The sequence below is a fragment of the Microchirus variegatus genome, assembly GCF_963457635.1.
Source record: "Microchirus variegatus genome assembly, chromosome: 7".
Lineage (NCBI taxonomy): Eukaryota > Metazoa > Chordata > Actinopteri > Pleuronectiformes > Soleidae > Microchirus > Microchirus variegatus.
This window is the reverse complement of record NC_139808.1, coordinates 31,769,777-31,794,993: the sequence shown is the minus strand read 5'-3', so window position 1 is coordinate 31,794,993 and position 25,217 is coordinate 31,769,777. Positions and strand designations below refer to the sequence as shown.

General features: G+C 43.7%; 1 protein-coding gene across 3 annotated transcripts in view; it reads right to left on the bottom strand.

Annotated features, from left to right (window-relative positions):
• Positions 1-23,514, bottom strand: part of arhgap5 (Rho GTPase activating protein 5) — a gene marked incomplete at both ends in the record, with an annotated part of 32,964 nt that extends 9,450 nt beyond the window's left edge. Inside the window, 2 exons of one of the 3 annotated variants that reach the window (XM_083893008.1) lie at positions 16,886-17,039; positions 19,786-23,514. In XM_083893008.1, the coding sequence (XP_083749134.1) occupies positions 16,886-17,039; positions 19,786-23,514 (3,883 nt within the window). The remainder of the gene's footprint in view (positions 1-16,885; positions 17,040-19,785) is intronic. The other 2 variants (XM_083893007.1, XM_083893009.1) reach the window with 2 other exon arrangements.
• Positions 23,515-25,217: the final 1,703 nt, after the last annotated feature.

Here is a 25,217-nt window from a genome sequence, read left to right as displayed (position 1 = left end):
CTTGCTGCTAAGCTAGCTAGCGTGCTAACCACTACACCGACCACACACTCCCGCTCTTCTCATGTTCCAGTTCCACAAATCCAGGCCAGTGGGTTCTTTACCGCTCATGATACACGTCATGTGATACGCTACCATGCTGCTACGCTAACACGCTAACACACACACACACACAAAAACTGACTCATGCACATGAGGAACATGATGAATGTGTAGGTGAAAGCAGCTGGGGATTTTTCCCCTTCTCTTTTTGACTTCCCACAATCCTCGGAGTGAGAAACGAGCTGAGCTTTCAGGTGTGTGTGTGTGTGTGAGCGAGAGAGAGAGAGAGAGAGAGAGAGAGAGAGAGAGAGAGAGAGAGAGAGAGAGAGACCACAGCTTTATGTGTATGGAGTTAATGACCTAAGGTGAGAACCTTCTTTGTCTCCACACACACACACACACACACAGTTGTGGTGTGGTGGTGTCATCAGTTTCCCCGTGTGTGTGTGCGTGTGTGTGTGTTAATTTAATGAGTGACCCTCACACAACCATGAGTCAATATAAATCAATACACAGGCCAGAGAGAGAGAGAGAGAGAGAGAGAGTATGATTTAATATGCGAACACCTTGGGTAATGAGATCTATACACACACACACACACACACACACACACACACACACACACACACACACACACACACACACACACACACACACACACACACACACACACACACACACACACACACACACACACACACACACACACACTTGTATAAAACACATTCCCTAACATCACTACTTCCTGCTTTAACCTGAGCTAAAGCTAAACCCAGGTCTCAAACCCTCAAAATGGCCTTTAAAGACGATAATGACACAGAGATGTTAAATGTCTCATTTACATTTAGTCCACCTGATTTACATATTTATATATTTATATATATTTAACACCAGAGGAGGAGACTGGTCCAGGTCTAATAAATGACATTTTAACACAAACACAGAAACAACAATCAATCAAGAGAATAAAGAACGACTTCTTGGAGAACGATAAGGTTTAGTTTTACAGTCACAATCTGTTAAATCATCCAAATCTAAGGCTTTTCTTTATAAAATAATAATAAAAAGTGCCTCAGGATGATGTCCTGATCACTTAGACTAATAATCAGTGACGTTAGATATCTGGAAAACATTCAGACAGAAATGATCATTGACAAAGTGACTTGAAATGTCAAATAATGAGAGTTTACAGAGTGAAATCTGTCATGTTTCATTTGTTTTGTCTCCATTAATCTGATTCTCATCTCATACAATAATAATCCACTTAATCTTGACTTTAACCCAAATAAAGACAAAAATATCACACACACACACACACATGGTGTGGTGTGAGTGAATGAGTCAGTGCTCAACACTCAGAGACTTTATTTTTGGTTCTCTAAGTGATGACACCAGAGAGGAGGAAGAGGAAGAGGAGGAGGAGATGATGAGGAGGAGATGACCAGCTGGAGAGGAAGACAGGATGAAAGGAGGAGGAAGAGGGAGGAAGATGAGGTTGATGGTAGAAAGAGAGACGAAGAGGATGAAAGAGGATGAGAGAGGGAAAGATGAGGCGTGACTGAGGAAGATGGGATTAAGGAGAGAGTTGAGAGGGAGGAGATGAAGAGAGGAGGAGGAAGAGAAGGAGAGAGGACCTCATGTTCTCCAACATGGCCGACTGAACGTCCTCAGAGACCTTCAACAAAGCCACGACATCATCATCACTGTGTGTGTGTGTGTGTGTGTGTGTTGCTGCAGTGAGGTCAGAGCGTCTCTCAGGAGGACAGACATGAGGACATTATTATAGTCAGCTGTTAAAGGACGACTGCACATTTCTCCTCTTTGTTCATAATCCAGGTGAGATTATTCTCAACTGGCAGCTAATCAAGACAATTCTACTTCAATTTCTATCATTATTCACGTCCGTTTTGTCTGAATGAGGCCTTTTACGAAGCTGCCGTGAACATGCCTTGAGCTTCGATGCTAACTGAAGGCTACATGTGATGCTAACTGAAGGCTACATGTGATGCTAGCTGAAGGCTTCATGTGATGCTTGCTGAAGGCTTCATGTGATGCTTGCTGAAGGCTACATGTGATGCTAGCTGAAGGCCACATGCGATGCTAGCTGAAAGACACATGCAATCTAGCTGAAGGCCACACATAATGCTTGCTGAAGGCTACATGTGATGCTAACTGAAGGCTGCATGTGATGCTAGCTGAAGGCCACATGCAATGCTAGCTGAAGGCCACACATAATGCTTGCTGAAGGCTACACGTGATGCTTGCTGAAGGCTACACGTGATGCTTGCTGAAGACTACACGTGATGCTTGCTGAAGACTACACGTGATGCCTGCTGAAGGCAACATGTGATGCTATCTGAAGGCTACATGTGATGCTATCTGAAGGCTACATGTGATGCTTGCTGAAAGCTACATGTGATGCTAGCTGAAGGCTACATGTGATGCTTGCTGAAGGCCACACATAATGCTCGCTGAAGGCTACACGTGATGCTAACTGAAGGCTACACGTGATGCTAGCTGAAGGCTACACGTGATGCTAGCTGAAGGCTACATGTGATGCTTGCTGAAGGCTACACGTGATGCTAGCTGAAGGCTACACGTGATGCTAACGGAAGGCTACACGTGATGCTAACGGAAGGCTACACGTGATGCTAACGGAAGGCTACACGTGATGCTAGCTGAAGGCTACACGTGATGCTAGCTGAAGGCTACACGTGATGCTAGCTGAAGGCTACACGTGATGCTAGCTGAAGGCTACACGTGATGCTAACTGAAGGCTACACGTGATGCTAGCTGAAGGTTACATTGTTTCAACGACACACTGAGAAACAACGCTGCACCTTTTAAAAAACACACAATGTTTCACACAGTGATGACACCTTGAGTGTGTTGTTCTTACATACGTGCTCTTTAAACTTTTATATCTTTAACGTGTGAATCACTTTGTGAGCGTGTGTCGAACAGTGATATGTAAACAAAGATGTTATTATGATTCAGGTGTGAGAACAACAGACGGAAGGAAACATTGTCGACGTGTTTCATGGCTCATGGTTTTCTACTTATATTTTTTTTTTTTTGTCGTGGTCACTTGCTTTATATTCACTCGTCTGTTTCACGCGCACGTGCTCGCCTGGAGGCGGCGACGAGGAGAGAGATAAAAGAAAAGAGAGAGAAGGGCAACATAAGGGCTTTACAAGGCAAAGTCATGGAAGAGTGGACTGTTCAAACAGCCACAGGACACGCACGCACGCACGCACACGCACACGCACACAGATGACTGCCTTGCAGACAGGTGGCTGAGCACTAGCTTCTCTCTCACCCTTTACACTCTTTGCAGAAGCTGCCCCAAGACACACACACACACACACACACACTGTGTCATGGTAATTCATTTTTGCGCACATACACACACACAGACAGACAGACAGACACACACACACACTATCAAAAGAGAGTCGTTGCCCCCTGGCCTGATTCAAACTGTCCTCGTCTGTCCATCCCTCAGGTTAGTTACTATTAGACAGAACACACACACACAGACACACACACACACACACAAACACATGCACACGTACACGCACACACACACAGCGGAGGAGGAGGAGGAGGACGGGACAGGAGTGAGAGATGAAGATGGTGTGAGAGACGGTCACATGGCGTCTCTCAGTTTTTATTATCTCGCCTCAGCACTTTTCCACATCACTGTGTGACAACTCTAAGTCGCCCACTGTAAGAGAGTGTGTGTGTGTGTGTGTGTGTGTGTGTGTGTGTGTGTGTGTGTGTGTGTGTGTGTGTGTGTGTGAGGGACAAAGAGCAGAGTTTGCTCAGTGGGAGGGGCCGTGAGGAGGAAAGATGTTTGACTTCCTGCTTCATCAAGCAGGACAAAAAAGAGGACAGACACTGATGGAAGGAGGAGGAGGAAGAGGAGGAAGAGGAGGAAGAGGAGGATGAGGAGGTCTAATGTTCAGCCACAGGCCGCACACACACACACACACACACACACACACACACACACACACACACACACAGTCAAGTATCTCCTCTCTGTGACCAGGAAGTCCACAGGGAAGAGTTTGAGAGGAGAGGTTAAAGAGCAGGATGTAATGTTCTCTCTGTGTGTGTGTGTGTGTGTGTGTGTGTGTGTGTGTGTGTGTTCACAGGTGCACGCTGTCACAGAGCTTCTCTAACTACCACAGAACAACCGCGACAGCCGCGTCAGTGTGACCACACTTACCACAAATACATCCTGTCTCTCACATACACACACCACAGACACACACAGACACACACAGACACACACGCCGGTGGTTTTTATCACATGTGGTTAAAAGTGAACGAGCGTCCGTCACTCCCTCGCTCTAGATCGCTCATGTGAGGAGGTCAAAGGTCACACACGAGCTGGATCCAATACAAGGGATGAAGGGAAAAAGTCGATGTTTCATCAGCGCAGTCGCACACAGACACACAGAAACACACACACACAGACACACAGAAACACACACACACAGACACACAGAAACACACACACACAGACACACACCTGCCGGCGTGAAGGCGTTAGAGTGAGGAAATGTAATAATTCACATTGACCCTGGTGTAACAGCAAAAGGTCGAGTCTTTACACTCAGTGACTTCAGTTCACGCTGCAGCGCACAAACACTCACAAGAAGAAGTGAAAATAAAAGAAAACTCAACATAAAGAAAAGGTTCTGATCCACACCGAAACAAGAAAACGACTAAAAGCAGCTTCTTTATGTTCAGAGCGACGAATTCAGGTCTTGAAAAATCAACAAAAACCAAACCTCACTGATTAATTATGAGTGGAAAGCATTTGTCAAACCAATATTGATCAACGTTAGTGATTTCTTTGTTTTACGGAGCAAAGGAAGCAGAACAATATTCAGATTTAAAAGAAAACTGAACAGTTCAACACTGACCAGGCTGCTGTGATTGTTTAATACACATTAAATTTGACCCATTTCCTTGTATTTTTGTGTCTTTCGTCCATAAAACTTATGATTATAATTGACAGGAAGACAGTGACGAGCAGCACAGGGCTTTTATTGTCTCAGATCCAGAGTCTGATGATGAAATCACACATTATTTATCTCTGGAAATGAGTGAAATAAAAAACGACAAAACACAGATTGTGTCGTCAGGTCATTTTAAGTTTTTGATATACTTATCAGATTGTATGCATTTGTACTAAGACTTTTTAAGCGCTCTTATTTTGAAATATCTATTATATTATATATTACGCGGAGTAAATGAAAACACGTGTAGCAGCGTGACTTTCAGACGCCGACAGCGCCGTCTTATTACTCCTCGCAGACGGACGGGCGCAGAGGTCAAAGGTCACGCACTCAGGCGTTAACCGCTCTGAGCATCGAGCAGGAAGCTCAACGCTCGCGTTTCCATTGAACGTGACGTCAGCGGGAAAACTGTCACACACACACACACAGAACCAGAGATCAATATCAGCAGCAGCAGAAACAGCAGCAGCTTCAGCTCAGAGAACTGTGGTTTAGAGAAACTCTGGATTATTTTGTGTAGAATCCATTTATCCTCAGAGTCAGGAGTTGTGATCCGACTTCAAAGCAGGAAGCAGAAAATAGCAGCTAATAATCGGCTTTGGATGGAAACGCTGGTGGACACGATTGCTGCTGCTGCTGCTGTTATTACTGCTGCTGCTGATAATTCTGCTGCTGCTGATGCTGAAGCTGCTGTTGCTGCTGGGTAATTCTGCAGCTCAGAGCGTTCGACAAAGAAAGAAACAGCTTCTTCAGAGGCTTTTAAATTTAAACTGAAATATTCAGTTAAAAATATATATATAAACGTGCATCTACAAGAGAAATGAAGTCATTAAAAATGTCCTCAATTAACTATATTTTTATACTAATATGACATTAAATCAACACTTAAGTGGATATAAACTTGATCGTTAGATTTCAGATTCTGTCTGTTATTGTTACCTTAATTTACACGTATATAAACACGTGGTTATATTACTGTAAACTATGAAAAATACTAATTATTATAAAAGTATCATATTAATATAATAATAATATAATATTTAAGTATTTTCTGGTTTCTTTGCTCCGTGTAAACACATGAATCATGTTTTACAATTTATTGGACCAAAACTAATAATCGATAAAATAATCTACAAATGAATCAACTGTTACATAATCCAAAAAAGAAAAAGTGAAAAATACAAATAAATTCACATTTAAGAAGCTGAGAAATGACAGAAACGTGAAAATATTCACATTTAAGAAGCTGAAAAATGACAGAAACGTGAAAATATTCACATTTAAGAAGCTGAAAAATGACAGAAACGTGAAAATATTCACATTTAAGAAGCTGAAAAATGACAGAAACGTGAAAATATTCACATTTAAGAAGCTTAAAGCTTCTTCTTAATAAATCACACCATCACTCAAACCAATGAATCAATGATCTAAATAGTTGCCAGTTAATTTAGTCATAGATTAAAAATGGAACATTTCTCACGTACAAACAGTAAAACGTGTCTGAATCCATGCATCCTCACATTACACTAAGTGCAGGGAAAGATAACAACCAATGGGAGCGTCCTCATGCATCAGCATCAAAAAGCCATTTAATCACCGCTCTCCTCCTCTCCTCTCCTCCTCTCCTCTCTCCTCCCTCCTCTCTCCTCCCCGTCCTCCTCCAACCTTCGTGCCAAACATCATTCCAGGTCTCTGGAGAGGAGGAAGCATTTAATAAAACTTCTCTAATGGTGTTCAGCTGCAGCAGCAGCCGTGTGGCCTCGCTCACGCTGCTGCTAACGCTAAAGCTGCTGCTAACGCTAAAGCTGCTAAAGCTGCTGCTGAACAGAACTCACATCATCTAAAGCTTATACACTGGTGTTTCCAGGGCTTTAATGTAAGCACAAAAAGAAGAACAAACAAAGACACAAACCATTGTCCTCTCAGTCTTGGCTCGAGGCCCAGGCGTTTGGCAAAAATGAATTTCCAGAGACACGGTTTAGCAATTTATTCACTGGCAGGTAAAACAAACGACGCTTCTTCTTCTTCTTCTTCAGCAGTCACTTTCTCTGCCTCCACGTTAGAATATAAACGTGTGTGTGTTTAGCTGAAATACCAGGATGTCATCACGTTTATACTGAGGAGAACGAGGCGAGCCAGTGCATCATTTAATCTACTTTATTCTCCACTTCCTCAGTTTTATAGCGTTTTAGCCACAAGACAAACAGATCGAATAAAAGAGCTGACTATTTATTTATTTATTTAAATACATGCCGTGATAAAACACAGCAGTGAGCAGCATCAGTGACTGAGAACCTAAAACTTTATTACTCACCTGTGAGCGTGGATTCATAAAGTGTTTTTACGAGGTCAGGTTAAATCACAGGTTTAACTTCAACACTGGAGTTTTAGTCAATGTTTAAAACCTTCATGCCAGCAGGAGGCGAAAATATCACGTCTTTATCTTCACTGTGAGGCAGGAAACCACTCACTCTGCCACACCAAAGTCCATAGAGAAAATCAGTGATTTTTAACATCACAGCACACAGGAGTTCACAGGAGTTGTTGATCCACTGCTGCCTTGACGAGTAATTTAAAATGACTTATTTTCTAAAATTCAGCTTTCAAAATTCTTAATTTTAACGTATTTTAGTGACACAAAGTGACCACACGAGGCAGCAGTAGACCAGCAGCTAGCTCCCGTGTCCCTGTGAGCTAAAATCACTGGCTTTCTCTATGGGGTTTGGTGTGGGAGAGTGGACATTTAGTTTCCCTGTCAGCAAAAGTTGTTTTATAGAGAAGAAAAGATAAATAGAAGCTGAAGAAGCTTTAAGAAGCTGAAAAATGACAGAAACGTGAAAATATTCACATTTAAGAAGCTGAAAAATGACAGAAACGTGAAAATATTCGCATTTAAGAAGCTGAAAAATGACAGAAACGTGAAAATATTCACATTTAAAAGCTGAAAAAGCTTATAATCAGCTTTATTTTACTCTTAATGTGAACATAATTGACCAAACTGACATTTGCCGTCTTGTGTTTTCACTTGAACGTGTGACGCCTTCAGCACTGAATACAAACCTAAACCCCATTCGACGACACTTCAAAAACAAACACCTGAACCGTCTCGTATTTTGATGCGGAAATCCAACAATGCAGCGTTTTCTGATTCTCAATTTATCCTCGTCGACCTCAGACAGTTTGGTGGACGGACGCCTGAAGACGTGGGCGTCCTCTGCGTCCTCCTGAGAGCACAGCAGCAAACTCTGCATTTACCCCTCTAACGCAGACACTAATCTAACGCCGCAGAGTTCAGTGTGTGTGTGTGTGTGTGTTCGCTGCAAACTTTAAACAACTTCCTCACGTCACCTTCTCTCTCAGCTCTTCGTGGCTTTCACATGGTTTTCCTCATCACTTCTGTCTCAGGAGTGTTATCAGGTGTGTGCAGCTCTGACCCCCTGCTGTGTGTGTGTGTGTGTGTGTGTGTGTGTGTGTGTGTGTGTGTGTGTGTGTGTTTAACTCTCAGAGCTTCATGTAGTAAATACACACAGATTTACGACCTCGACCTGGTGTAAAACTGAGCTCGTCTAAAAGCCTGATCCTCCAGAGGCTTCATTCTGAAGGGAAATGTGAGGTTAGGACCTATCACTGTGATGTACTGTAAAGACACACACACTACACACACACACACACACACACACACTAACACACACACACACACACACAGATGCCCAAGGCTGAGCTCTTCAAACAAAAACAAACACTTTTTTTCTGCTGCATGTACTCAGTGTTTCTCTGCAAGAAATATAAAAATTCAACATATTACTGTGTTATTAACTTCTCCAGAGACGACGTCTCAATTATTTTGGACTTAAAATGTCAGAAAAATTCACTTTACGGGAGAAAACTGTGATGTTTTTGTCCACTTATAATGTGATGATGAGTTTATTTGGTGCAGAAACGGTCAGAGAACGCTGTGAAATACTGACGCTGGTCATGATGTGAACATCTGAGAAACACCAACATCCACTAAATCATTCAATCCTAATCTGAACAACAGGAGAAACAAAGAGTCGTTCATCAGAGGCGAATAAAACAAACACAAACCGCCAAAAATGGCCATTCAGCCTAAAATGGTATTAAAGTTTCAAACCTCTGGTCCTCAATGAACTATGTTATTATACTAATATGACATTAAATCAACATTAAAGTGGATATAAACTTGTTTAGTGGTTTAATTAGTCGTTAGATTACAGATTATGTCTGTAATTATTACCTGTAGATGCATTTAGCGTCATAAACATGCGTTTATATTAGTGCAAACTATGAAAAAAACTAATCAATAATTATAATATTATAATCAATAAAAGAATCTACAGATGAATCAACTGTTAAATAATAATAGATTGTGAAACATGACAAAAAAATCACATTATAAGCATTTTCCTGATTTAATTAAGCCCCTCCCACTTTCAATCTTCCACAAGTAATATCTATGTATTAAAACTGTGGATTTGTGACTCTACAATAAAGGAGTGTAAGCGTGAAAACAGCTACTGTGTGTGTGTGTGTGTGACCTTGGCCGCTAAATTCAAGGTTATTGAAGAATTAAAAAATGTTTCTTTCACACAAACGACACAGAAGAAGAAGATGATTATTATTAATGTGTGACCTTGTTCTATTAATCCAGTGAATGTGTGTGTGGTGACGGCAGTGAAATCACCTGCTTTTCCATTTTCCTTAAACACACAAACCTTTAAGGACCTGACAAAGCCCTGAGGGGGCGGGGCTTAGAGGAGTCCTATTATAGAGAGGCTTATTATCGTCTTTATTTGATCCACTTTAATCCTTTAACTCATCTTTAACACGTTTATTAACACCAGTGTTTTTGACGGAAATGTAAAAGGCACAAAACTAAATCCTCACATCTGTAAACGCCTCATCTAGAGTTTAACGTTTACAGTCTGTATACGTACTTAACTTTGACCAGCACAGGTTTTTCCTTTAATCTGATCAAAATGGAGCTGATATTCACTAAATTAACTGATCCCTAATCTGGAAATTATGTTTGTTTTTGTCCTCAAACACAAAATGATTCAGTTTTAATGATTTATTTGTTCTACGGAGCAAAAAGTAAACCAGGAAATATTCAGTTCAAACAACCTGAGAACAACATGAGCTCCACAGCGACACATGAACACCAGTGTTTACCTTTTTACCGTTTAAATGTGCATTAAAGACTGCAGTCACATGACACACGCACACACACACACACACACTCTTATCACACACACACACACCTGTCAAATAAAAGGTCACACACTCACATCTCCCACTCTCTGCGTCTCACACATTCACACATTATTCATCTCACAAACACACAGAAGAAGGAAAATAAATCACAGTTTCTTCTTTTCTCACTCTCAACACAAACAGCCATCATCATCATCATCATCATCATCATCATCATCATCCTCCTGCTGCTGCTGCTGTTCCTCTTCACTGGCAGCTCATTACATGTGGTTAAACTCAAACACAGTGTTTATGAACCCGGATCCTCAGAGAACTCTGCCCTGCCATGTTTTACATATTGCCCTGCTCCAAAAAACTCATTTATATAACTAACATTTGTTGTTTCAACTTTTGTTTCAAAAAAGTTTCAAAACAATACATGTTTCAACTTTAATTTCATATTAAAAAATGTTTCCAAATATTTTGTTTCAACTTTTGTCTTTTTAAAAACAATTTTTTTTAAATTTTTGTCAATTTCTTTCAAATATTTTGTTTCAACTTCGTCATTTTTTACCTGCAGCATTAGCATTAGCATTAGCAGCAGCAGCTCTGTGGCCGATTCACTTCTTGTGAGAATTCTGCAGCAAAACTATCATCTAGCACTGAAACAAGTGAAAAATGTTTGGCTATTTTGATCATCAATGACCGTAAACTGAATATTTATCTCCCATTTCTTTGATAATGACAACAATCGTGGCTAAATGCAGCTGTTTTCACGGTTAGTCAATGAAATAAGTGATAACAGTGGTGTTAAAGCACCAGATCAATAGATAATATCAGTTGGTTTACAGACCGATAAAAGGGGGAGGAGCCACTTTAACACTTCACCTCAATTAACGTGACAAGAAACGATAAGACAATAAAGCGGCGAAGCTTTAACGATTCCCACAGGGAGAGAGGAAGAGTCCTGCTCTGCTGCTCAGAGGTCAGAGGTCAGAGGTCAGCCATAGCTGCCGCTCCAGATCCGTTTCAGCGGATTCATTTTGCACACATTAACCCAGATGGATCTCAGGAGGATCCGGTCCATTTTTCACCCAGAGACGACAAAGCTACGAAAACCAAACAAGGTCATTAAGACACTGGAGGTCAACAGTTTACAACCAATCAGCATCGACCCACCGCCTCTGAAGAAGAAGAAGCTCCGCCCCTCATGTAGAGGCTAACGTGTGAATATGACGTGATTTCTCCTCAAGATTAATAACAAAAACATTTGTTAAAGGGTAAATTATCTACTTTTCATTTTAGGATGAATGATGAATCCATTATTAATTCATGACTACATGAAGTATCAACTGTTTTTTATACAGTTAATAATTAGAACCAGTTTGTGTGCTTTTTCAGCTTCTTAAATGTGAATATTTTCTGGTTTATTTGCTCCATAAAACAAAGACATCATTAAAACCGTATCATTTCAGAGTCAGAGGATATCGGCTGATTAATTTGTTGTTTTTATGCTTCAAACTGGGGACAGATGTGAGTATTCGATGACTCACTTGATTTACAAAGAAAACTGTGACTAACAGAACATCTTTGAACGCCAACTTTAAGCTCTGTGATGACATTTATCGGGGTCTTTGAATGCATCTCATAGCCCTGACTGAGTCCTGCATCACTTCCATTTGCTCTCATGCGCTGCAGTTAGCAAACAGGCACATCTTCAAGCATTTTATCAACGGAAAATGATTCAAACACACTTTATGTTTGTGAAAAGTTGTGCATAAAGTAAATCAGCCATGAATACAAAGGATAAAAACAGAAACTGGAAGTGGGAGGGGCTAAAATGATGCAAAAAAGTGCTAGTAGGTCGTCTCCTGTCGGGTTTAACATACATGAACGAAACTTGGTACGGTAATTAGGTCGGGTCGTAAATAAAAGTCAGTGACAAGTGTCCTGTGAATCCTACAGGAAGGCCGCCATTTTGGATTGAACGTGACGAACGTTTGGCGAATTTGCACCAATGCTACAAAATCTCTCTGGTTGTTGCTCGTATCAGAACTTTAAAAAGATCCATAATCAGTCGACTTCAGTCCACACCAACGCTAACAGACGCACCAGAAAACAAGCTAAAAGACTTTACAGCTGCATGGATATCAAACACTTTAGGCAACACACAGACACAGACACAGACACAGACAGACAGACAGACAGACAGACAGACAGACAGACAGACAGACAGACAGACAGACAGACAGACAGACAGACAGACACACACACACACACACACAGAGAGCTGGGATTAACCCTAACTTTGGTTGGCAGTCATCATCAGCTCATGTAGATTATTTGCACCAACATCAAAACATGTTCTGAAGGGAATTAACTCAGAGCGAAGAGAACAAACGCTGCTGCCTTTAAAATAAACTCTGAGTTTTAAGGTAAGACGACAGGAAGTAGCTGTGATTTTAATGCACGCGCTGTACATTTACTTCACATTTTTTATTTTGATTTCAGCAGGTTAACGTCATTTTAGGGCTGAAAATAACAGATTCTCATAGCTGAGTCGTTGGGTCCAGAAAATGTCAGAAAATTTTAATTTCTTGTTTTCTGGAGCTAAGAAAAACAGAAAAAAGGGTTATAATTATTAAATTAGTAGTGAATTTAATTAGACTATGAATCAATTCATTGATTAATCACTGCAGCCCTTATAAATAACTACTTTATGGATGTTGCATTTAGTTTTTAAAGTTATTTATTTATCAATGGTTAGATGCATTTATTTAATCAGATTTAATACATTTGCTGACCCCACACACAAGAGTGGGATGAAAAAAGATAAAGATAAAAATGATAACTGCATTTCTTATTTTAAGGAAGTTATTTTTTCTGGTGTTTCCTGATTTGCGTTCCCCCAGCTCTTTTATTGTCTTTAGTTGTTTATATTGAGGTGTGTGTGTGTGTGTGTGTGTGTGTGTGTGTGTGTGTGTGTGTGTGTGTGTGTGTGTGTGTGTGTGTGTGTTAAAGACCACGGCCACAGTTCTGATTCCTCCACAGAGACAAACTGTTGTGATTCAGAGCTCACAGAAGAGGAACACGTACGTGAACGACTCATCAAATATGAATTTACGTGTTAAATATTGATTTTCATCGTTGCATGAGGAGAAGAAAACTCACACGGACCGTCGTGTCTCGTCACGTCTGAACGCGCAGACGACAGAAAAATGAAAATAAAACAAATTCAGAGCGACTTTGGCTCAAACGTCCACCACAGCGTATAAATATCTGTGCAGCTAATCCATGACCTCACCCTGGGATTTCTCAAACACAGGGAGAGGCCCGCGTCCTTTTTTTACGACAGCCGGGCACGGCGCCAAACACATTCCCAGCATGCACTGGGGCAGGGCCTGTGTCACCAGTTACCAGTAAAACATGTCCACACAGGCAGACGCCTCCGTTCATCCACATGGAGTCGTCTGAGCAGCTCTGACACAAACACAGCTACTTTTTTAAACACGTCCACAAAAACATGAAAAAGACCGAAGCAAAACTCACGTCCTGATAAAGTTCATCCTTAAAATGTGCCTTTTGTTCTGATCTAAGTCACGCTGGGCATTTGCAGAGCCGTCTTCCGTCACTGAGACTGTATTTTGTTGCACAATAACGTATTTGGCGGTCACCGCCGCCATAGCAACCACATGTTGTCGAACCACAACAAACTGTATTCTCACTCGCAGTAAAAGTCAATTCAAAGTCTCTTCCTCGGACCGTTATAGTGACACATTTCAGCCAATATAAAACAGATAAAGACACAAAGAGGGAGTTTAGTCAGTGTAGAAATGCATAAATGTTATTTTACGCATGTCATTTAAACACAGACTCGTAAATCTTAACTCAACGACTGGGAAAACGCATTAGAAAACGCTCTAATGATCCATCTGTAGGTCCTGAACCAGTGTTTGGGAACCACTGGGCTAAAGGACAGTGATTGATGACACCTCGTCACCAAAGCTTGATTTGAATTCAATTTAAATCAGTGCTGGGCACTAGGTTAGCACACGTTAACGCACGTTAGCGCACGACGACTGACCGGATAAAGACGCGAGTGACGTCATGTTTACGTGCCGCGACACCAGAGTCCAGGCAGCGTCTACCAGTTAGCGACGTAAGCTGCATTAGCTCGTTTAGCGCCGTTCGCGCCGCCTACAGTGGAACTGGAGCAGTCTGTTTATTAAAAGAAAAGAGCAGCATTTTAACAATCGGGAGTCACGTAAACATAACGACGCGCGCGTCTTTTTCCGCTCAGTCGTCACGGAAACGCTGATGCCGTTAACCGCAGCTAACGTGTTAACGCGCCGCAGCACTAATTTAAACATTGCACAGCTAAGTTTTGCCAAGAGACAGACGACTTAAAGCAGTTAGATGTTGTACGTTCAGTAACGCTCTGTAAGAACAGCTGAGCAGTAACCAGGTCACTAAAGTTCACTGATTTATATCTAAACATGAACAAAGTCCAACAGAGAAACGACTCAAAAAAAAGATTGTTTTACAAAAGGTCGACGTACAACACTAAAGACAAAGGGTCCATTCAAAGAAGAATCTGATTATCCTCAAAGAACCAGAGTTCAGAGAGTCATAAAACACTGTTCACTGTGTCATCGTCTTCTACTTATTCTTGTATCATGTATACTTCAAAAATAAAGTTTCAATTAAAAGATAGTTTGTTCACAAGGAAAACTTGATTTTTTTTTTAGATAAAATTATTGAATTGAAATTTTTGTCAAATTAAAAAAAAAATGTTTCAACAACGTAAAAAAAAAATTATATTTCAACTTGTCGTTTTCAACGTTTGTCAATTTCCTTTTTTTGTTAATGTTAAATTTACATTTTTGTAAAAAAAAAAACATTCAAAAATTTTGTTTCAAATTTTGTAAAAAAAATCCCACATTTTTTTTCCAACTTTTTCCCCCCAAAAAATATTAAATATTTGAAGAAAATACATTTGAAAATAATTTGAAAATGATATATATATATTTATTATTAATAAGACAAAAGTTGAAACATTAAAGGTCACATAGAGTGGTCCTGTTGCACATATATGTGAGTTATGGAGGTCTACTTACATATATTTAGTTGTTTTATGGTCAAAATCCTCCTAGTTGATGTAAACGAGCCGATTGAAATCTGTCCTTTTCGAATCGCTCGTCAGTCGCGCTATTTTTAGCCATGAATCTCGCCAGAGAAGACAGAGTGTGTTGTGATTGGCCAGCCAGCGTAGAGCCTTCCCACCTGTGTTGTGATTGGCCAGGTATCTGGAAGTGACGTAATCTATCACGTCAGCTCTCAGAAGCACAGCTCCCCCTCTGGAGCGGTGGATGCACTGCTCCTCATTATCAAAACATTGTTTTAACAGTGTTTAAAAATAGCTTCTTCACGACTCCCCGCCGCAGTCCCTTTATGACTTTAAACCAGAGTCAGAGTCAGAAGACACTGTTGCTCGTGAAACACCTCCACAACGGACGTTATTCTTCTTCTGCGGTTCAATGTACGCAACCGGATGTGCCCGGACTAGTGCCCGGAGCAGGACGATCTGCTGTTCAGGAGAACCACTGTTTACGTAACGTTAACGGGATTTTCAGTGATCTCGTTGAGCCCCGAGATTACAATAAAACACAACTTTCTCAGCAATGGCTGAACTGTTTGTTTCGAACCGTCAGGGCTTCTTAAACAAGGTAATGACGCAGATACACACCAAAAAAACAGCGATAATAGGAACTTCCGGTCTAGTTCCGCTTTAAGTTTTATGGAAAAAAAATTGACACAAGTTGAAATACATATTTAAAAAAAAATTGTGTTTTTTGGAACAGGGCAACATGTAAAACATGGCATTGCAGAGTTCCCTCAGGACCAGGATTAGGAAACACTGACTTAAAGAACAAAAAGGTAAAAGTTGTGTTTCTGTGTAGTAACTGATCCATATCGACTCCTCACTCATTCACAAAGTCCATCACCAAACAGGAAGTAGCTCAGTGGTGTCTGTATCAGCCGTGTGATCCTGGATCAGCTCTCAGAGTCTGACACAGTCAGCTCGACAGGCAGCCGCTCACTTTCTATTCTCCTTCCCTGTCAACACTTGATTAATGGGCGACACGTACTCGCTCTAATCTCACAGCTTTCATTCCTTAATTAGATTTTTGATCTTGATCGTTGTGTCGGGGCTGCAGCAGCAGTAACAACAGCAGCAGCAGCAGCAGCTTTCTGGCAACGCATCAAACGCCGCGGCCAACACAAGTAATCGATTTAAAATTGACTGGTTCTGAGTGGCAGGTTGGCAGAGAGCTCACCTCCTCCACCTCCTCCTATCACTCGCTCTTCCCACCAAACCCCTTCTTCACTCATTTGGAAAGACATGAAAGGCTTATTGACGGCAAACAGCCACAGATCGTTTGCAGGTACAAACAAAGCAGTTGTACCGTGAAGACATTTACAAAACAGCACAGAGCTCTGGACGCACCTGAACGCTCCGGCAGAGAAAGTAGAAACAACAACAACAACAACAACAACAAGAAGACCGAGGAAGAAAGAATAGAAAGCTGACGCTGACTCACCCGTTCGCTCGATGTAGTCGACGCATTTGTCGATAAAGAGTGGGATGGGTCGGTCCAGGGTCACCAGGTTCTGCAGAGGAACCCCAAAGTAGTTGCTCTCCCAGGTTCTCCTGGTCGGAGGATAGAGAGGCTTCGGGGGCTTCGAGGATCTCTGCTGAAACAAAAGAGAATTAAAAAGAGTTGGACGTAAACGTATCCAAGGCAAGTCACGCTCAGAAATACTAGTCGATAACTACGTCTACAAGATACTTCAACAAGGACTTTCCAGGAACAATTCCCTCAAATTCAAGGAGAGAATGTGTCGACACAGGGTCAAAGTCAGTCGTTAGTCATTTGAGATCATCACGTCGTCATTTGAGCTCTCGTTTTAACTTTACTCGCTCGTTGTTGTTCTAAGCGGAATCTCACGTCAACGTTGGAGAGAGACAACTCGTCCACGTACATCAAGTACCGCAGGGGGATTGAAACAGCAGGTGGCGTCGTAGACAAACGAGGGAGACATTTACCTCAATATCAACTTCACTGACCACATGTCTATTCAGGGTGATTTTCAAAAACTTTCAAGGGCCTTTCAAGGATTTCGAGGATTATTTATACGATTTATTTCCCAACCCTGGTCCTCAGAGAACTCTGCCCTGCCAGGTTTTACATGTTACCCTGCTCCAAAAAACACCTGATAAACATTAATCGTCAGCTCATCATCGAGCTCAACTTTCGTCAATTTTTTTTTCAAAAATGTAATGTTTCAACTTTTGTCCTTTTAAAAAATTATAATAATAAAAATAATCATAATAAAAAATATATATATATATATATAGTTTTTTAAATACGTTTCAACTTTTGAAAAAAATGCTTCAACTTTTGTCTTTTAAGAAAATAAATAAATAAAAAGTTTAAACATTTAATGTTTCAACTTTTGTCTTATTAAAATGCATTATATATATTAAAAAATAAATAATTTCAACTTTTGTAAAAAAAAAAAAACATTTAAACTTCTGTCTTTTAAATAAATTATATTTTAATTTTTTTTTTGAATAATGTAATGTTTCAACTTTAGAAAATAAAAAAGTTTCAACATTTTTCTTAAAAAAAAAAGTATTTATATATGTATATTTATCTTTTTTCAAAAAAATAATAATAATACAAAAAAATCAATTAATGTTTCATCTGAATCAGGTGTTTTTTGGGGCATGGCAACATCTAAAACACGGCATGGCTGTGTTCCCTGAGGACCAGGGTTGGAAAACCAAAATCTGAAATGTAACGAAACGAAGGAAGGAATTAAAGGAGGAGAAGAAAGAAATAGAACAGAAGTGAGAGTTAAGCAGATATCCTGGCGGAGGAGAGAAAAATAAAACTTTTAGAGATGGAAAAGAGCACAAGCATAGAGACATAGAACGGTGAAAATGATAAAAGACTAGAGGAAGAACAGAGGAGGAGGAGGGAGAGTGAAGAGGGGGCAGATCATATCAGGAGGAGGAGGAGATTTTGGGAATAGATCAGAAGGAAAGTTGGTGATGTAAAGAAGGAGCAGAGGGAGCTTCATGTGTGGGAAGACCACGACAAAACTGCTATTCATGAACCATGAGTAACGAGGTGGCTGAGGTGGCGTTTGATTTCCCACAATCCTCCTCCTCCACTCTTCAAAAGAGTTGTCATGCCGACAGCGGCGCGGGCGCTCCCTCCGGCTCGTCTAATTGGCCGGGACGACGACTTAAACACCTTCCGTTTTATAGTTTCTTAAATGTGAATATTTTCACGTTTCTGTCATTTTTCAGCTTCTTAAATGTGAATATTTTCACGTTTCTGTCATTTTTCAGCTTCTTAAATGTGAATATTTTCACGTTTCTGTCATTTTTCAGCTTCTTAAACGTGAATATTTTCAATAATTTGTTAAAATCAGATTTAGTGAGACAGAATGTTGCGTAGTGTACCTTTAAAATGAGGAAATACAAGAAAATAGAAACTAAAACGTACACGTGGGAACATTGTGAAGGCTTTACTGTGAGTTTGTGTGTGTGCGTGTGTGTGTATTCAGGCTAATCATAACGCTGCAGCCATCATTTTCTCCATGATTCTTTGTGTACATTGTGTTTTTTGGGGGCAGCAAACGCGTCGTAAATGAAGAGCAGATGTCGCCGTCGCTTTAAACTGCAGCTCGACTTTGACACAATGTAAACACACGCACACACACACGCACACAGAGAGAATCCATTTTGAGCCGAGAACTGAATGAAAATGGAGGTAAGTTTTAAATTACATTTCACATCGGGGGCCGCGGTGGATTCAAAAACATGGATGAACCTGCAAGTAATTTGCGAGGAATTTGGTTTCTGTGCTGGATGATTGCATTTAATGTATGGGTGTGTTCCATCATGTGTGTGTGTGTGTCTGTGTGTGTTTCTACCTGCTTTATAAACAGGGCCTTTTTGATTTGTGTCATTCCTTAACTTTAGAGTAGAGAGTGGATAAACGTGTTATATTTAACATTACGGCTGTAGTTTCCCTCTTCACACGTGGGTTGAATGTTAAAGCTGCAGTAGGCGAGATGTTTGTGTGTGTGTGTGTATGTAAACAGTCTGAGGCCCGTTAACAAACGCTCTTTAGCTCTTTAAAAAAAAAAGCATCTCATCCCAGATGCAGCCTGAAATCTTAGATTACACAGACGCTCTTTAACGACGGTGCATCTTTAATAAAACATTCATTCTTTCCTGCAGCCTGTGTGGCGTTAAAAGCCGCGATCAATCAATTATCACGTTTGGTCCCGAGGCTTTTAAAAACAGAAAGTGTCTGACATCAGTCTCACAGTCTCATATTCCAGTCAGTCACAAAAATGAAGACAAAGCTCAGACTTTCTGCCGTTCAAACGTTCTACAAAGAAAGCTAAAAAGAAGACTCACCTTCTTTGGTTCCTTGGGCGTTTTGGGCGTCTTCTTCTTCTTCATCTTCTTGTCCTCCTGCTCAGGGTCAGAGGTTATGGCCGGGTTGTCTATCCCGCCCTTCCAGGGGTCAGCCGGTGATAGCAGAGGGTCCTCCTCGCTGCCTCGGTGAGCTCTTCCCTTCTTCTTCTTCTGCGTGGCGGGTCCAGACTCCTCCCCATCGCTGTCCGAGTGGAAGCGCCTCTGGTAGGCCTTTGTGCGACTGAAGAGGATTTTAGAGCGGTGTTTGTACTTCGACGGCCGCCTCCCGGCCTGAGACCTGCGCTCGTATCCGTTCTCTTCCTCTCCGACTCCGTGCAATCCGCCGAAGGAGTTCCTGATTTTGACCAGACGGCTGTGAGCGTCGTCGGGCACGGCGTAGATGTCCTCGCTGTGGAAGCCTCTGGAGCGGAGCAGGGTGTCCACGGGGTCTGCATAGTTGTCCGACGTTTCCACGTCGTCGCCGTGCGTCATCGGACCGCGCGGTGTCCTGCTGCGGTTACTCCGCATGCCGGCCTCGATGGTTTTGAGTAAGTTGGGGTCCAGCTTTTTGACGTTGGGTTTGGGGAGAACCGGTTTGGGCCGGACGGGCGGAGGCACTTTGTGGTTGCGTTCGTGGTCGCCCACAGGTGTGCTATGGACCGGGTACTCGTTCCCCTCCAGGTCGATCCGGTACTTGGCTCGTTCGCTGGGCGTTGGGAGGAGCTGGACGTCGTCGCCAATCGGACTGTAAGGAGGCGGGGCTTCGTTATCGTCGTCCGACTCCGGGTAGTAGGCGTTGTAGGCGGGGGAGTGGCTGTGAGGCGAGGTGGGGAAGACGTCCTCGCTGGCGCCGGTGGTGCACTCCCGCGACGAGCTGTCGAACAGGAAGGAGCTCTCGATGCCCTGCTTCTTCTCCAGGACCTCGTTGAAGAAGGGCGTGAAGACCTCCGTCTGCCGGTGATACTGCGACAGCGAGTACAGCGCCGTGAACTTGGCGGCGATCTCCGTGGCAATGTGCTCGCCCTCCGTCATCAGCTCCTTGATGGCGTCGTTCTCAAAGAAGTCGGCCTGGCTGTCCGTGATGGCCACCATCTGGACGGGGATCACGTCCTGGACCTCGGCGAGAAACGCCCGCAGGGTCGCCATGGACGCCTTGCGCTTGGCAGAATAGACCAGGATGTAGCCGTGCACCAGCTCGTCTTTGCGAACGCCGATGGCCGAGTGATAAGAGAGCACCGTGACCTGGATTCTCCTCCGGCTGTCGCCGATGATCTTGTCCAGTATGAGGGTGTTGCTCTGGCCCGGCTGCCCGGCGCTGCAGCAGTGGGAGTCCAGGAAAGGCGAGAGGATGAGGTCGACGCTGAAAGGATCCCAGCACATGGCGCACATGACTATCCTGAGGTCAGTCTCCGACATGTCTTTGATGGAAGGCAGAGGAGCCAGGACGTCGAAATTATGCTTCAGCCCGTCCAGGACCGCTCGCAGACCCTGCTTCACCTGGAACTCGGTGAATTTGCGTGGAAACGCCCCAGAGGGGATGTCCACGAAGGTGCACTGCAGCTTGTTGGCCAGCTGCTGCCCCTGGTGTCGAAGGATGGGGATGTTCTTGCAGACGCTGTCCCTCTGGTTCGCCAGGATGAGGATGAACGGCAGCGGCTGGGCGAACCGGTCTCTCCGACTCTGCGCTATCTCCGCACGGATCCGCCCTATGCAGTCGCCGATGCAGTTGAGCGACTCGATGGAGTTGAAGACGCAGAAGCATCCGTGCGGCTTGAAGGTGGTGATCCACGTGTGGCTGAAGAGCAGCGTGGAGTTGACGTCCACGGGCAGAAGCTCCAGTTCGTAGATCTTGCCGTCGAGCGTGTACTCGTCGTCCGTGGACTGCGCTCGGATCTCGTTGGCGAGCTCCTGCGAGAGGCCCTCCCTTCCCAGGAGGCAGAGGTTGATCTTATCCACATTGGCGCTGTTGTAGTAGAGGTTGGAGCGTCCGTGGTCGAGCTGCACCAGCCTGTTCGCTAACACCTGCTCCACTTTCATGTCCACACAGTTCTGCCCGCTCAGGCACGTTTCCTTGGTGGGGTGGTAAACAAAGCCGATGTGTTTGAGGAGCAGCGACTCTCTATCTGGGGCGAGCTTCTGCAGGGCTCTGTATCTGGGCTCCTCGTTCAGGACGCAGTGAATCTCGCTCATCTTGTCGCAGCTCGGGGTGGCGTTTAGATCCAAGTCGTAGAAGAGCTCGGCGTGCTCGAAAAGCATTTCCTGAAAATCCTCTTTGGCCCTTTCAACTATTTCCTGCTGGTGTCTGCAGTAAACATCCCTCCTATCTGATTCTGTGATGTACTTGTAGGCCTCGTCCTCCATGACGAAGCACATGACTTCCTCCCAGGGCTGCCCCGCGCTGATGAAATGGACCCTGTCCAGCGTCTTCTTGAACCTGTCCTTCATCTCCACCCGTCTCTTCTCCGACAGCAGGTGCTGGACGTGGCTGCGGTAAATCCTCTCGCCGTCGAACGTGGCGAGGAGGTCGAAGGGTATCCTGCGGTCGCTGTTGTCGATGTGGTCCGTCTCGTCCCAGGGCGTGTGGTCCAGAATCACAAACCAGTACTGGAAATCGGGCCGGTTCCGGATGACGCTCTGCGCCTCGGGCCAGGTGAGGTGCTCCACCTCGTCAAGGTTGTTGAGGATGTTGTTGAGGGTTTTGGGTAGCGTGGTCAGGTACTCCTCCCTCCTCCTCCGGATGTGCTCCTGTTTCAGTTGTGCAATGTGCTTGGAGAACATGCTGCGAGCTTTCCTCGAACCCTCCAGGGTGATGAAGTCGTCGTAGTCGGGTTGGCCTCTCATGTTACTGACCACCGTTTTCCACGTGGTGTGGTAATCTCTGACCGTGTGCAACATTAGCTTGTCGAACCTGTCTGTCACCGAGGCGACGAGCTGCCGTTGGACTTTGTAAGCGTCGAGATACGGCACAGTTTTTGGTTTCCCTCGCGCTTTGTCCAGCTGCTGGAGGAGGGTGTTGAAGCACAGCTCCACGTTGATGTTGGAGCGCGACGACGTCTCGATGAGCAGCAGGTTCTTCTTGCCGGCGACAAAGTTCTGCAGGTCCCTAAGGTGCTGGTCCACGCACTCATCGCATTTGGTGGCGGCGATCACGATGGGCTTCTTGGACTTGACGATCTGGGAGTAGAGGCTGTTCACGAACTTCATCTGGTCGTCGAACTTCCGGTTGCAGCCCTTGCTGACGTCGACGCAGAGCACGAAGCTGTCGATGTTCAGCTTCCCGTCGGGCATCTGCTTCTGGTCAAAGTCCTGCTCCAGGCCCAGCTGGTCAGTGCAGATGTACATGAGCTTCTCCGCCGACTGGAGTTTAGTGGCCGCCGCGCGTTTGGTGTACGGCTGCAGGTTCGTACTCCGGTGAGGAAGAAAGGTCTGGTCGTCGATGAACTCCGTTTGCTCGATGATTTGGATTTTACAGTCCAGCCCGTCGTCGCCTCGATGGGGGACGTCCCCCCAGTACAGGAAGTGGTCATTGTTGACCACGCGTCCGCCAAAGTCTATCGTGCTCAGCACCGAGGTGTGCTCCGCGTAGTAGCCGTCGGCGTCGGGGCGCACATAGCGGTTGCAGAGGCAGGACTTGCCCACGCCGCAGTTCCCCTTCTCTTTCTCGGTCCCCGAGAGACCGACCACGCTGACAGCGAATGTCGGGGGCCGCGCATCCTTGTTTTTGGCCATTATTCCCCCCCGCTCATCGCTGACTTGGCGACTTCCAGGTGAAAACAAAACAAAAAAAAGATCAAGATATCATTCCAGTTGGTCAGAGGTGCAGACGCTCGGTCATTGTGGTTTTCCAGCAGCAGCAGCAGTGGTGAATTCCCCTCCGTCTCCGCGTCTTCAGCAGCCGTCTTCTCCGTTTATCACCTGCCTGCAAGACACGGAATCCATAATTAGAGGAACGGCAGATAAAGACGACGCAAACAACAACATATTTGCACTGATTTGTCCTCGGAGCACCTCGAGTCTCCTTATCACAAATAATATAATTAGATTCTTGTTTCCCCTCGGGGGACACGAGTGCACAAAACCAACGCGGTGATTGAAAACAACCAATCAGACGTGTTAATCTGGCGTTATCGTGAAACGTGAAGACAAAGGGAACATTATCACACTCGTGCAGGACAAAATAATCTCCACGTAATGTGTCAGAGCTGCAGAAGGAATATTAATGTGCACAAATCCTGCAACACTTTCACCGCGGCTTCATCGTGTAAAAGTGATTTTTTTTTTTTTTTTTTTTTACAAATTCCTTTGTGAGGCTTAATTTAAGAAAAGAAAGGGGCCTTTTGATGAAATGAAAGCCAGAGTGTGACAGAACAACTTCTGTGAAAGAAAGGAAGCACAATTCAATCTCTGCAATGTCACTTCTTTTCTTTTTTTTCACCCTCGCAGAGAAAAAGAAGTGCTTTCAAACCAATTTGTGCCGAGGCAGGATAAAAATGGCACGCAACTCCGGCCTCTTTGACAGCCACTGACCTAGAAATGATTCGCTCGGCAGCGGAGAAGAAAACGGCGAAAATAAACGGCTCCACAGATTTGTAATCATCACCGGCAACAACCTCCACGCTGCACGATTACGGCTAAACACACAACCCTGATCACTGCTGCCTTTATTTCCCGACTAATAACCCTGATTAAACGTGTGGTGGCCTTTTCAAGGATGATGAGGTTCGTCACAAATCACAAAATGATGACAACTGCCTCCACGTAATCGACTGTGCAACCTTTCTGTAACTGTCACAGTCAAACGTGCCTGAACGCTAACGCGGATGATAATCCCGTGATAAGCGGCCGAGGAGATTGTGCAGGTTTGTTGTTGTTGTGTGTTTTTACGGCGCGATGGAAATCGTCCACGACGCCTGCATGAGCTGGATCTGCTAACTGCAGCATGACGGCACGACGCCCGAGCCTGAGAAAGTGCTCTGCAGGAGGAAATCCAGTCCACCAATGAGAACGCTCCGCCTACTGCACTGTTTATACAAGTCAAGGTGATGATGTCACTCACTCAAGGCCCCTCCCCCCCCTTTAAAATAAACCTGGAACACTTTGGGGAAATGTCCTTCCACATTCTCTCATGTTTAAACCAGAGTTTTAACCTGATTTTGAGCTTTCAATTTGCAGTCAAACGAGGCTGAAATGTAAAGCTGATCAATAAATAACAGACGACTGAATAAATCAGTGTTTTCAATGTGAGGATATTCTGCTTTCTCAAGCCTGTTTTTGCTGCTTTGTGGTCGTCACATGACCCAAAAATGTATGGATTAATTGAAAAAATGATCAGCAGATCAGTCAATAATGAAGATAATAGTTATACGTTGCAGCCGTTTTTTTGGCTCCGGCTCCACACGGCTTCAGTGGGAATGAAAGACATGCTAATTTAT